Source organism: Rhinatrema bivittatum, chromosome 2, assembly GCF_901001135.1.
Source record: "Rhinatrema bivittatum chromosome 2, aRhiBiv1.1, whole genome shotgun sequence".
In the NCBI taxonomy this organism is placed as follows: Eukaryota; Metazoa; Chordata; class Amphibia; order Gymnophiona; family Rhinatrematidae; genus Rhinatrema; species Rhinatrema bivittatum.
Genome location: NC_042616.1, coordinates 218,891,494 through 218,905,466, shown reverse-complemented (window position 1 = coordinate 218,905,466; position 13,973 = coordinate 218,891,494). Strand labels below are relative to the sequence as shown.

The 13,973-nt window shown below is 41.6% G+C and overlaps 1 protein-coding gene across 2 annotated transcripts in view; it reads left to right on the top strand.

Annotated features, from left to right (window-relative positions):
• Positions 1-13,973, top strand: part of HIBADH (3-hydroxyisobutyrate dehydrogenase) — a 333,702-nt gene that overhangs the window by 37,704 nt on the left and 282,025 nt on the right. For both annotated transcript variants that reach the window (XM_029589181.1, XM_029589182.1), the window contains exon 3: positions 8,411-8,520. In XM_029589181.1, coding sequence (XP_029445041.1) covers positions 8,411-8,520 — 110 coding nt within the window. The remainder of the gene's footprint in view (positions 1-8,410; positions 8,521-13,973) is intronic.

Here is a 13,973-nt window from a genome sequence, read left to right as displayed (position 1 = left end):
ACAGAGGTCCCTCCTCCTGACCCCTCTCAGTTGCCACAACTACATGAGATGACCCAAATCCTCTCGCAGAATGCCATTCAGGAAATAACCCCTGCCCTAGAAAATCAGGGCTTCTATTCTCTGTACTTTTTGATCCCAAAGAAAACAGGGGGAATTCGCTTGATTCTAGATCTTTGAAGTCTGTTACCATCTTCACAGAGAGAAGTTCAAGATGACATCTCTGGCAGTGGTCCTCCCCTTCTTGCAACAAGATAAGTGGATATGCTCCTTAAACCTAAAGGATGCATATGCTCACTTCCCCATTCAGAAAGTTTTGAGCGCCTTAGTTGTATTGGGTCCTCTGCCAGCTTCTGTTCCTGGCAGGGCGGGGGTCACTAGAGTGCTGGAATTGGGGGATCCACTGCAAGGTCCTACATCCTGAGCCCGCTCTTAATAGCTCCGGTCTGCTTGGGTAGCCAGAGCAAGCAAAGCATCTGAGGTGAATGGAACAATCTGGACAGCTAGCTAATCTTTAATCCAGCCTGACAGCCCCTGCTAGAAGATGGCCATGAAGCCATCTTCTCCCCAGTGTAACTCTGAAGCAAGAGCACAAAATTGTATCGTGTACACTCCTATAATACGAGTGAGTGCCTTGCCGAAAATGAAGAAGCTCTGCCGCCATGGAGGAGGTACGGACTGGTTCGTCAAAGATAAGGTGGAACTGATAGAAGAATTCCTGTAGATCTTGGAAAATGGGGTTATCACGCTCCTACAATGGGGAGGCCCAGGTAAGGGCTGTATCATCCAAGAGCGAAAGGAAATATGTTACCTTGGCTCGGTCAATAGGGTGGACTGGAGTTCAAAGTGCATCCTGGTTGGCACAGACTAGAGAGCAAACTCCCTAGGCCCACACCAACAGCTGGCAAATGTACGCTGGTATAGTACTGGATAGGAGTTTCACCTTTACCAACCCCTTTCCCCACAGATTGAGCCCTTGAGTTCTGGGGGCTGGCAGGACTTAGGCAATAGTCTCACAGGGTAAGGAGAGGAGGAGAGTCTGGGGTCTGGGCAAGCAGCAATCAAAGCAAGGCACTGAAGACAGGCCAAGGGTCAGAACAGGCAGCAAGCAATGAGGTTCGGTTTCCAGGCAAGGGTCAGGGACAGGCAACAAGCGAAGAGTAGTTCAGGACCAGGCAAGGGCAGGAGCAACACAGGAAGACTTGACAAGTTTAAGCAGGCTGGAGAGGAAGGGCAAGGCTTGGATGAGATGAGGCAGGACAGGCTGGAGAGGTGAGGCAAGCTGGGCTTGGATGAGGCTGACATGTTCCTCAGAGCAGGAGACCTGCTGCTGAGGCGCCAGCTGGGAGCGTGGCTTGGGTTTAAATCTCCAGCCAGCTCTGATGTCATCTTCTGCAATGCATGCACACGTAAACGTAAGAGGACCAGCAGGAGAAGCGTGGTGGTGGCGTTCCAGCTGCAACAAAGACTCCCTCGACAGTGTCTTTTGGGGGTGAATATAGCCGGTCGCAGGGCTTTCCTGCGACTGGCCAAACGTAACAGTGTATCTTTGATGTATCTGCATACTCGTGCATATTTTTCCACACAGCAGCAATAGTACATGTGCTCTCCCACCCTTGTGAAATTTTATTACCATGCACAGAGGCTACTTATATGCATATATGCCAATTTTACACACTCAGCCTCCGCATACGTCTTTGAAAATTCGCCACATAAGATCTTCCCATTCAAATTATTTGTTTCTGTACACAAAGGAGGTGTTTACCATTTTGGTTAGTTTTTTTTTTCCAATGAAGGTCACCTTAGCACAGTTGTTAGTCAAATGTCCTCTTGACATCCTGAGAAGTTCTTCACTACTCAATTTATTTTTAATTTGTATGTAGTTTTCTTTTCTTTTTCTCTGAATACCAAACCTTTTCCTCATTCACTCCAGCTATATATCAATCTAAAGGTAATTAGAATAAATAGAAATACTGGAGTATCTTCTCTTTTTAGCAAATACTTACTCCATTTCCAGTAATTCTGGATGCCTTGCATTAATATACTGTATATTCCATGTCAATATTGCATTTGTATGAAGATCATCATTTTATGCATCTTTCCGGGTATGGTAGGATTCTATTTTTTTTTTTTTTCTAACTCCAGCCATTGTCACTATGAATATCTTCACTGTTGTGTCTTTTCTTCTAACCACAGAAGACCAGGGCTTATGTTAGTTCTTAGTTTCATGGCTGGATGAGTTGAATATATTTGGTTGCCCCTAGCTTCTTCTGTAAAGGCAGCAAAGTGTAGGCCTACTAGAGTTAAATCTATCTTCACGGTTGTTGTATTGATACAAAGATTGACTGACATGTTTGTGCTTAATTTTCTTTAACCTATGTTTTTTGTTTTACTGCAAAACGTCAGATAGAGATACTTAGGTTTAAAAAGTAAAACCTCCAAACTTTAAAACTATATCTTTATTAGGATATCTTTTACTCTTACTTGTAAAATTTTATCTCTTATTATTACTGTTGTTTGTAATTTTCTTTTATTGTATTTTTGCTATGTTAACTGCTGTGAAGGCCATGCCGAGACAACGGTATATAAGTACAAATAAACCTTAAATTGAGCAGCATTTCTGATTCTTCTCTGAAGTGATGCCAGATTTAGTTTTGAAATTTATTATTTTTATCCTGTCTTAAAAATATATTTCCCTCAAAACATACCCAGGTGACTCGAATACTCTTGCTGGCTAGAATTGCTGGAGGGAAGATTCCCTTGAGAAGAGTTATCCTTAGTGCTGCTCCTCTGGCTGTCTGTCACTGTTACTGCTGTAAGTTGCAATAGCCATATTCTCTCCTCCCCCTTGGATCTGTTACAGTGGTTTTTAAGCTAGAGTTGTGGAAATCAAATTGGAATAGTTTTGGAATTGGAAGCTCTAAATTTTTATTTTTTTTTTTGCCCTTTTATCTAGCTTGAAAATTACTGAAATAAATGTTCTGAAAGTTAGCTCCTCATAGGAATCAACTAAAAAATGGACTTCTGGAAAAATTATAAATGAGTAACAGTTGATTAAAAGGAAGATACAATGCTGTTAGACTGAATTTTGGTAGATCTATACCACCATAAGATTATTTTTTTTTTTAAGTTGGAATTGTGGAGAACGATTTGAGGAGAAATATAACATAATTTGAATGTCAGAGTGAGGGGAAAGAACATAAGATTTGTCATACTAGGTCAGACCAAAGGTTCCTCAAGCCCAGTATCCTGTTTCCAACAGTGTCCAATCCAGCTCAAAAATACCTGGCAGGATCCCAAAAGTTAAGTAGATTGCATGTTACTTATCCCAGGGATAAGCAGTGGATTTCCCCAAGTCCACCCAATAATGGTTTATGGACTTTTTTTCTCCAGGAACTTGTCCAAACCTTTTTAAAACACAGTTATGCTAACAGCTTTCACCATATCTTCTGGCAATTAATTACAGAGCTTACTTATGCTTTGAGTAAAAGAAATATATTTCTCCTATTTGTTTTAAATACAATGAAGTTATTAAGTAGTATATGTCCCTTAGTCTTTGAACTTTTTGAAAGATAAACAACTAATTTCGGTTCGCCTGTCCCATTCTTCTCTATCAGCCATGTCTTCTCCAAGCTGAAGACCCCTAACCTCTTTTGCCTTTCCTCATGGGGGAATTGTTCTAGCTCGTTTATCATTGTGGTCACCCTTCTATGTACTTTCTCCAATTCCGAGTTATCTTTTTTTGAAATGGAGTGACCAGAATTGCATACAATATTCAAGGTATGGTTGCATCATGCAGTAATAGAGAGGCATTATAATCTCTATTTTATTCTCACTTCCTTTCTTAATAATTCCCAGCATTCTATTTGCTCTCTTGGCTGCCACTGCACACTGAGCAGAGGATTTCAATATATCTATGATGACACCGGCATCCTTTTCCTAAATAGTGACTCCTAGTTTGGAACTTTGCATGCTCTCACTCCCTTGTGCAATCCTGGTCTTTCCTCTGGAGAATCAGGTCTGTGTTCCACCTTGACACAGGGCAGCCAGCTGTACTCCTGGCTGACAAGCAGCAGGTTAATTCCACAGTCTCAGGCCAGCAGACCCAGAACACTTTCAGAAGGCTCTGTAAGTTACATGCAAGCAGGAGCCAAGAACGAGCATTAGTTTGATCTGTAATGGTACATGGAAAGATGATTTGGCAGGTATTCCAGAGTTAGAGGAGCAGGGCTGGGCTGAGCAGAAAGCTCAGACTTGAAGCCTGCGCTGGAAGCTTAAACTGGAAGTCTCAGCTAGAAGTTTGGGCTGGAAGCGTTGTTAAACATTTTGTGAGAAGTCCACATTTTAAGGCTGATGTTTTTTTGGCTTTTATCAGGGCTTCATATGCAAAGGGTCCAAATGTTGATGTGATATTATCACAGTCCACTGGCACTGGATTGGCGAGTTTCAGATACTGCTGCTTCCTAGCTGGTGCGTGCACATTGATTTTACATGAATGATGACATATGCTGAAAGACATCTGGTCAACTGAAATGGGCCTTGCCACTGGATACAATGTTGTCAAGGCCACAAAGCAAAACATGGTTGTATCCATCTTGTACCAGCTAAATTGTAAGGTGAAGATAGATTGTTCCATATGGAGAACAATAGTGGGTTTCTTCTCAGTGCAGTCTCACTGGCATTCACATTAAAACTGCAAGGGCTATCTGGTTACTTGGCTTCCATTTTCTGTTGGTCAGCCTGCACTTGATTTGGTTCACAGCTGCACACTCCTTTTTTTAGGATGATAGGCTAGTCCTTGGAGTGCCCTGGACTGAGGCTGTATGAGGCTACAACACCCAGGAGTCAGGGCATGTCTTTGCTTGCAAAAAGGTGAATGTCAGTGTAGGAAGTTCAGCTGTAAACATAATGGTGACTAAAAAAAATACATTGGTTAAAAACATTAGGTTGTCAGCAAAAATCTGCAAGTCTGTAAGTAAAAATATTTTCATGAGTTGGCAGCCTTAGTCCTTTTAAATCTTAACCCCTGGTTTTGCTGATCAAAGCTATGTTTATCAGTTTTTTAATAAATACATTTCCTATAGTATCTTTTATACTGTATGTTCATCTTGGCTAGATTTGTAAATTCTACTTAGGTGCAGTGGTGTGTATGTCTAGTAGTAGTAGACCTGGAGATGAGATAGTTAGAGCATGAGAGTATATCTTTGTGCCAGAACTTCAAGGCCAATGCAATATGGGTATGTTAAAAACAGATGCTTACATTGAGCGCCCATTTTCTTAACGCGTACCCATCCACCTCTCCTGGGCACTCAATGTAATAGGGAAATTAGATGCCGTATTAAAAAGGAGGCACTAGGGGAAATTGTGCGTCCCTAGCGCCTCCCGGGTGCCTGGCAGAGGTGACTGTAAGTGCGGGTTAGGAAAACAAATGCTCAGTACAAGCGTCTGTTTTCTCCTGCTACTGGCACAATATACATGGCCTGGACCGTGTATATTTTTAATATATAGTATAGGACCTGAAAATTTGTTTTTTCCCTATCAAGCTGCCTTTTTTTGGCTCTCTATGGTTCTTCCTACTTAGTATTGAGATGATACTTTGTAGGAGGAACCACAGAAAACTTGGTTTGTTTGTTTTTTTTTTGGGGGGGGGGGGGGGTTGATGAGCCCTTAAGCATGGAATGACAACGCCAACCTGGGCTGGGATTACATTTTCCACATTAAACAGGGCGAGTTGCGTGTGCAGTCATTTTTTTGCTTCCCCGGAGTAATGGCTAATAGCCTCATCTACATGAATTTACATGTGATGAGTGCTAATAGCTACGCACTCGATTGGACTTGTGTTTTGGATGCCCTAATCCCGTTATTGCATCTGGCGTTAGCTACGCGTGTCCAATACAGAGTTAACAGCTGTGCTGGCCTGAGCACCCGATATTGCATCGGCCTGTTATAGGGAGAGATCCCATGAGTAGTCATTGTGAGATGATTTTTTTTTTTTTTCCTGAGCAGAAGGATGAATGTCATAAGATTTTCCTGGACTAAGACTTTTCTATGCCACAAGAAGTACCATATATTCCTGGATAGTGGTTACTCCAAAGCAATACAGAGAATGTACAAACATTTTGAAATAAAGAGAAAATGTAGTCACCTCACACTAGGTTACAGAGATAAATTGGGAATTAGAAGAGAGAAAAGGGTCCTTAAAATATCTTTCAGAAACTCTGCCAACCATGTGACAGGTGTGCATTATGATTTCAATGGGAAAAATTTAAAGCTAGTACAGGACTGAATATTCTTTTACTGGCCTGGCAGTTTTATTCTTCTCCTTTTGTACTTCCAGTTCAATCTGAATTGGCTTCTACTTTACTATGGTGGCATGCATGTGAGTTTATGCAATTTACCTGGGTTTTCTTCCCATTGTGTATCCACTCATCTTTCCATATAACTCAGCGATCACAGTGACCATCCCTGGCCGGTGATCACAAAAAATGTAGCAGATGTGCTCCAAAAGGTCTTTCCCGTAGGTGTCACCATTGTGTTATTGTGGAGGCTTCCTTACTTCAGGGGGAGTGTGAATATTGCATTCCTAGCCATGGCCAGCCCGAGGAGCAGAAGCTGAGCTCAGGAATCATATTTCAGGTCTCCTGCCAGTCCAACTATCTGTAATGAACAGAGAACCACTCTGGGCAACAAGAGTAATGGAAGATATTTAATGAAATTTATAATCGTATAATTGAAGAAATCATGAAGGTGCAACACTCATAAGGTAGCTTGAGAGAGCAGTGCAAAGGAGAGGCACAATGTCAACTACAAGAGGAAGAATTGCCAGAGAAAAGTGGAGGTGACAAATAATAAATAATCCAATAAACTGTGATAAATGTAAAGTAAGATATCTGAATACTAATAGTACAAATAGTTATTAAATGTGTATAAATTGTAAAGAATATATAATTAAAAAACATCAAAATATATAAAAAGAGCTCTAAAACTTGATCTGGCCCTGACTGGGTTCCTTTTTTTTTTTTTTAAAGAAAATTACCACTTGTACTAAGTACTTTAGATGATTTTTGTGATGAGGTCGTATAAAAGGTTTCCATCTGACAGCTCTCCTATGCAGATCCTTGTACTGTGAACCTGTGAGCAACTACTTTAGTATCAGCTAAACCTTTTTTTCAGCTGGTCATTTGCAGTGATCTGTGGGTTTTGTTTTGCAGTTCTATCAAGGATTTTTCTTGGGCTTTCAGATCTTGCCTTGAATTCAACAGTTTCATTGTAATTGCTGATTTTAACAGACTGAAAATAAAAGTATATATGGCATGTGCAAAAGTTTGTACCCTCTTCCAGTTGATTTATTTCTACTTTTTTTGAAAAAAAAGTTAATAGGACCCAGAAAGTTGATTGACTTATTAGATCTTCAGTCAGTCAGGTGAAAATAATTCCAAAGTTGAACAAATATGCTGATCCTTCTGACCTTTCACTTGCAATTGGTCTTTCTACTTTCAACAACCATAGGCTATCCTAAGCAGCAGCTATCTAAGCATTTGAAAATGAAGATGATACACTCTCTCTTACAAAGGAGGGGAAGGTTATAAAAAAAAATAAAAATTCTCTAAATGCTACTAGCTGGCAATTTCAGCTGTCAAACATTAAGAAATGGAAGATTATAAATTTATATTAAGAACTGCAGAAAGATGTCAGTCATGTTTAACTTTGTACCACGGAAAGGTTTTGTCAGCTTCTGTTCCCTTAGAGATTCCTTGAAACACAATTTGGACAGGGGTGCCTACATTTTTGCATACAACTGTAAGTAAGCAATCTTTCATAAAGCAAATCATCCATTTATTTCATAGGAATATTATATACATACTACAAATTCCACATTTATTGGTGGCCTTTTCACAACAAATCTGTAATCTATTTCACTACTATAATATAAAATCCAGACCTGTGACCAAATTTAAATGTTTAATAATCTGTACCATGTTAGTGTTCAATCTTGTGCACAGAAATCCTTTTCTCTCACACATAGTCCCCTTGCAGATTCCCTCTCCCACATATTCAATCATTGCCCTCCCCCCACAGAGATTCCTTCACATACACACATGACATCCCTCTCACGCACGCATACACGTACTTCCCCTTCTCCCATGCAGATCCGCCTCTCACATACATACTCCTACAACCTGCCCCAACATAAACACCCACAGATCCTCTCTCATGTACATACACACCCACAGATACCCTCTGACCCATACACTCACCTTTCTCTTCCAGTACTGATCCCTTTCCTCACACACATACTTAAGTTATCCCTCTTTCCCTGCACACATCATGACTGGCAGCATGTAGGCTATGAAATGCTCACAAACTTTCTCAGAAAATGATGGAACATCAATCTTTTATTTATTTTTGTTAGATAATGGAGTCTCCAGCTGATGTAGCAGAAAAAGCTGACAGAATTATTACAATGCTGCCATCAAGTCCAAATGCTATAGAAGCTTATACAGGACCAAATGGAATTTTGACGTGAGTACATGCTTCCCTATTTATTTCTTCTTAAGCAAAGCTCTTCATTTTTGCAGCTTTTATTTTTCTTAGGAATTTCTCATTGTTTATTAAAACAACAAAATCAGTGCAAGAAGTGCCTCATTTTTCTGGGTGAACATCAGGCTTTATTTTAGTGGACAGGAGTATGTAGTTCTGCTCCGCCTCTTTTGTGCCAGGTTGGGGGCGGCTGAAAACAAGGACTGGGGATCAGGTAAACTACTCGGTACAGGGGTGCAGTTTGGGCCAGTCACAAATTCTGTGGAACCAAAACACAGATCTATGTGCTGACTATTCTAAAAGTAGGGTGAAAATGAGTATAAACTGAATAATTGTTGCTTGGAATTTTTTTATTTTTTTTTTAAGGTTGTTGAAATTGAAGGGCACTACTGGTAGAATAAGCACTAGGATGTATTGATTTACTTTTTCTAAACCGAAGACTGCACCATTGGTAAACACGTTTCCACGTTCAGTTTGGGATTTCTCACAGTGCATCCTCCTTACTGAAAGTCCTTAGAGACTGACTCAAGCTTCTGTGGCTGACATAGAGCTGTTGCAAGATGGGAATTGCAGGATTAAATACTCTTAACAGATTGGCTTGCTTTTTTTTTGCCTCCACCTTACCTTTTGTGCAGGAAATGCCCACAGCTCACCAGTATGTACTGGAGGGTTTTTTTTTTTTGTTTTGCTTTTTAAATCAAGTAGGAGGATATGAAAAATGGTACTGAATGGAAATGCACATAGTATTATTTAGATTGGTGTTGCCTGCTGCTGTTTGGGGTTTTTTTTTGTTTTGCTAGTGATACAGCCAATGCATGTATGTATTTATAAATAGTTTCGCTAAAATCCCTTAATGTTTTGTCTCTATGAAAGACAGTTAAAAAATTAATAAAAGGAATTAGTGGAACAGTTGAAGGCATGTCAAAATATGGTATGTCTGGGAACTTACATGTTCTATTAGGTAGCATGCCAAAAAATGGAATATATATGGGGATTGCTCCTTCAGATCATTTAAAAATTCATGTGAAAATAAGACATTTTACTGAATTATGGAAGTCTGTGTTCTCTTTTAAATTAGATATCGCAAAATCATGCATTGATTTTTAATTAAGAAATTGCAGTTTTCTACAGTATAGCATACTAAGATTTAACTGAAAGGGTTCTATGACAGAGTACAAAATCTGTGTGTTATATTGATGTATAGGACTAAATAGTACCATATCTCAAGGAAACAAATTTTAAAAATACTGTCAGATAAATAAACAAGATTATTTTGTCGTTCTCTTCTGTGGTCCTTACCATGAAAGGCATTTTATAGTAGTACCATTTTTGAGGGTCGTGTCTCCAACTAAAGATTTTATCTCTGTTGGAGCCCAGTATAATACATCTGTACCTTGGCCTTTGGATCTGTTGCGAGAATGGAGGTAGACTTGGCAGACTCTGGATATGGGAAGAGGCACTTTTAACTCTGGCCAGTTCTAATATCCATCCTTAGTCCTGCACAGATCCTATTTTTTTTTTTTTTTTTTAAATTAAATGCAATACTCTTCCAAACTTTCCTTTGCTAACTGTCATGTGTAACCTCTCAGAAATAATCTTGCCAGAGCCACAATCTGTTTTAAAAAAAACCCCCTCTTGTTCCATATGCATTATAACATTGTTGGTTTTTGTATTAATTTGAAAAACTGTTTCCTCACAAAATAAGTAGTTCAGTTTTCAATGAGGTGTGGGCTTTATCCAGGAAAGGAGAGTTGCGTCATGTGAATTTTATATTTCTAGCTTTAACAAACCTATGAAAATTAGTATAAATTGATACTATCATATTGTAAATATAGCAGAGAGGGCGCATAAAGATATATATATATTAGAGATAGAGATATATATAGAGAGATATATTTTTTTTTAAAATTTGTCAGTAAATCTATTAAGTAGCTAATTTAATACTGCAATTGCATTTCAAGTTTGAGTTACGGTTTTTTAAAACTTAAATTTTAGATAAAATTTCAACAAAGTAATCGTCACTGGATATTTCTGGAACATGCTTTTCTGCATGGTAGATAGTCTCCTAGGACAAGCAGGATGGTAGCCCTCACACATGGGTGACATCATCTGATGGAGCCTGGAACGGAAAACTTATGTCAAAGTTTCTAGAACACAGAGTATGCCCAGCATGCCACTATTCACACATCCACGTGGGATCCCTCTTCAGTCTCATCTTTTCTGTGGAGCTTTTGCTTCGCGGTTGTGGAGCTCTGCACTTTTCTGCAGTTTTCGACTGTTTTTCTACGCTGGATTCCTCTTCTCCCGGTGCCTCCCCTACAGGGTGGTGCAGTAAGTTCTTGCCATGCTCTGTGGTAGATTTTCCTGGCGGTATCGCTCCTTTTGTGGCTGCTGGTCATCGACCACTCACCGGATCTTTTTTGAATCGTGTCTAGTTTTCGCTGATGACCCCAGGGCCCACGGACCATGTTCCGCACAGATCCACATGAGGTCTGTGTCCTCTGCCTGGAGACATTGCACGATGTCCAGTGGTGTAGTTTTTGTGATCAAATGACCCCCAAGGGTCGACATGCTGGATAGATAGGGTGGAAAAACTTTTTGGCTCCAGAAAATCCAATCCATTAACTCCGGCATCAGGGGTGTTGACACCGAAAGGCTGCAGGGAGCCCATGGACATGCAGCCTTTGCTGTCCACTCCTCCTCTGGGTTCCAAGCAGGAGATAGGACGTTGTCGGGATCATCGCGCTCCAAGACTTCAGAGTCATCTCAGTCTACCTCAGCAATGGGGAGAGGGGGGGCAAGCACTGTGGGGAAACCTTGGAAGCATAGTCGCCATTGACATACTGCAATGGGCTCAGATCAGCACCAGTGCCTGTCCTGATGCCACTGAAGCGACCCTACAGAGAGAGGAGGCATCAACCTCAATCTAACCTGGAAGTCCCAGGTATTCCTCCACTGATACCGGTGCCAGGCTCCGAGCTCCCTTAGGGCTCAGAGGGAGTTCTGGTGACACCACCTCCACCTCCTCCTCTGTCCGTCCTGTCTTTGGAGGACATCCAGGAGGAGCTGGACCACATGGTGCAGCTGGCTATGTTCCGAGCCCTGCAGGGCATCGAACTGCTGACTCCCCCAGTGCTCCTGCCAGTGTCAGAGCCTGCACTTTTAATGTTAGCACTACTGCTGGAGCGCCTCGATGTTCTCTTGGATGTCTTGCTTACATAGTATTTGCCGGTGCCAGGGGGTCCATCAATTCCCCAGTGGCCACTGATGCCTCCGTCCGGTGTGATTCCCATCATGGGTTCTGAGGAGGATGATGAATCGCGTCCAGTGTTACTTGCACCTTCGGGGGTCTTGGTGCTGTTGGTGCCCTCTGTGCCCAAACTGAGAGGCCTGGGCAGGGACCCTCCTTAATGACCCCCCAGGGACCTTGGTGAAGAGGATAACCCCGTATGATCCATGGGGGGGTGATACCTCCAGAGTCGACGTCGGATGACTCGGGGAATCTTCCTTCAGACCAGTCTCCTCCAGAAGAGAGGCGCTGATCCACACTGGAGGCTCTAAATTCTGTGGGCTTTGTTCAGGCCTTGTTCAGGCCATGGCGGAAGCTATCCTGTTCCAACTCCTGACGGAGAAGGATGCTTGACACAATATTTATACAGACATGTTCACTGTTATCCAATTAACATACATTTACCCTCTATAAAATGAACCCTCAAACCCTAGCATTCATATATGCATTATCCTCCATTCATACCATATTGCAAACATACTCATTCATACAACACACCAGGCAAAATCACACAAAATCTATTCAACAAGGGAAAATCCTCCGAGCACAAGCTAAAACACTGTTACAATACTATTTTAATGGCGTTGATGTTATTTTAACTTTTCCTCACGCGCTTCTTGATCCTCTCATATCTTTCATGCTATCGATTTCTCAAGCTCCCGATTTCTTAAATTCCTGACTAGAGCCTCGTTTCACCCTGTATAGGGCTTTATCAGGGGAATTAAGTACAATCTGTTCTCATACAATCATATATGGCACATTCCTTTTTTCCATAATTTCTTCAGACGCTTTTAGTAACCAGTGTCCACATCAATCCACATATCTTTTACAATTCTACAATATAACAGAAAACCACTGATCATCCGTTCTTAATATTCATTCGTATTTCAACCTACACATTAATCTTTACCTACCTTTAACAATTCATTATTGATCCCAAAAAATTCTTTCACGTATACCGCTATTATATTTTGACGCATTACCGATACCTACAACAAAAATACACAGATTTCTAAATTCAGACATACAATCCATAATTTCTTAACCCCAATATCTAAATTGTCCATAACATATTCATCACGCTACCAGAGTCTGCCACCAACATATTCATAACGTCTCCCAACGCCGGTGAAGTGGAGCGTGGTAATGATCGGGGACAAATTTTGTTGTACTTGGAAAAAAATGCTGAAGTTTTGTAGAACATTTGTAAGTAAAATAACATTTGGGTTATTGGAACATTGGAGTAGTGATACTATAGAGCGATAGAGTTTAGCTGAGAGGTTTCTACATTTGTTGCGGACTCTGGTAGCGTTTGATCAAGAGCACTACCCAAGAGGGGCACTTAGCTCTCTGCATTTGACAATTCATGTGCTGCAGTCTCCCGGGTTTGTCATCAACTACCTGAAATCCCATTGCCTCAGTTGAGCTTCATCGGTACCCAGCTGGACATGGCTCAGGCCAGAGCATCTTCCCCGTGATCAGGCGCTTGCTCTGGTGCCTCTCATGAACCTGGTCCATTGGAGCCGGCAGGTCTCTGCCTGCCTTTTGCTTTGTCGTCTAGGCCACATGGCTGTGTCTGTCCATGTTACCCCCTTGGCTCACTTGCACATGTGCAGGGCTCAGTGGACCCTGCGATCTCTGTGGCTGCTAGCCACACAGAATCTTGGTGCGTGCATCTGCATCACGTCACCTCTCCAGGTCTCCCTGTCTTGGTGGGAGTGTCTACTTAATCTGCAGCAGGGTGTTCTTTTTCAGCCTTCCCCAACACAAGTTGTATTTACCACAGATGCGTCCACCTTGGGTTTGGGCGCACATGTGGACAACCTCCTCATGCAAGGTCTGTGGTCTGATCAGGAAGCTCAATGCCAAATCAACTTCCTGGAGCTGCAGGTGATCCGCTACGAGTTTTGGGCGTTCCAGGATCGCTTATCCAACAAGATGGTCCTGATCCAGACAATTAGGTTGCAATGTGGTACATCAACAAGCAGGGAGGCAATGGGTCATTTCTCCTGTGTCAGGAGGCAATACAAATTTGGTCATGGGCTCAGTCTCAAGGCATACTCCTGCGGGCCATGTAACTGGCTGGGACGGGGAACATGGTGGCAAACCACCTGAATCAAGGTTCCGGCCCCATTAATACAGCGGT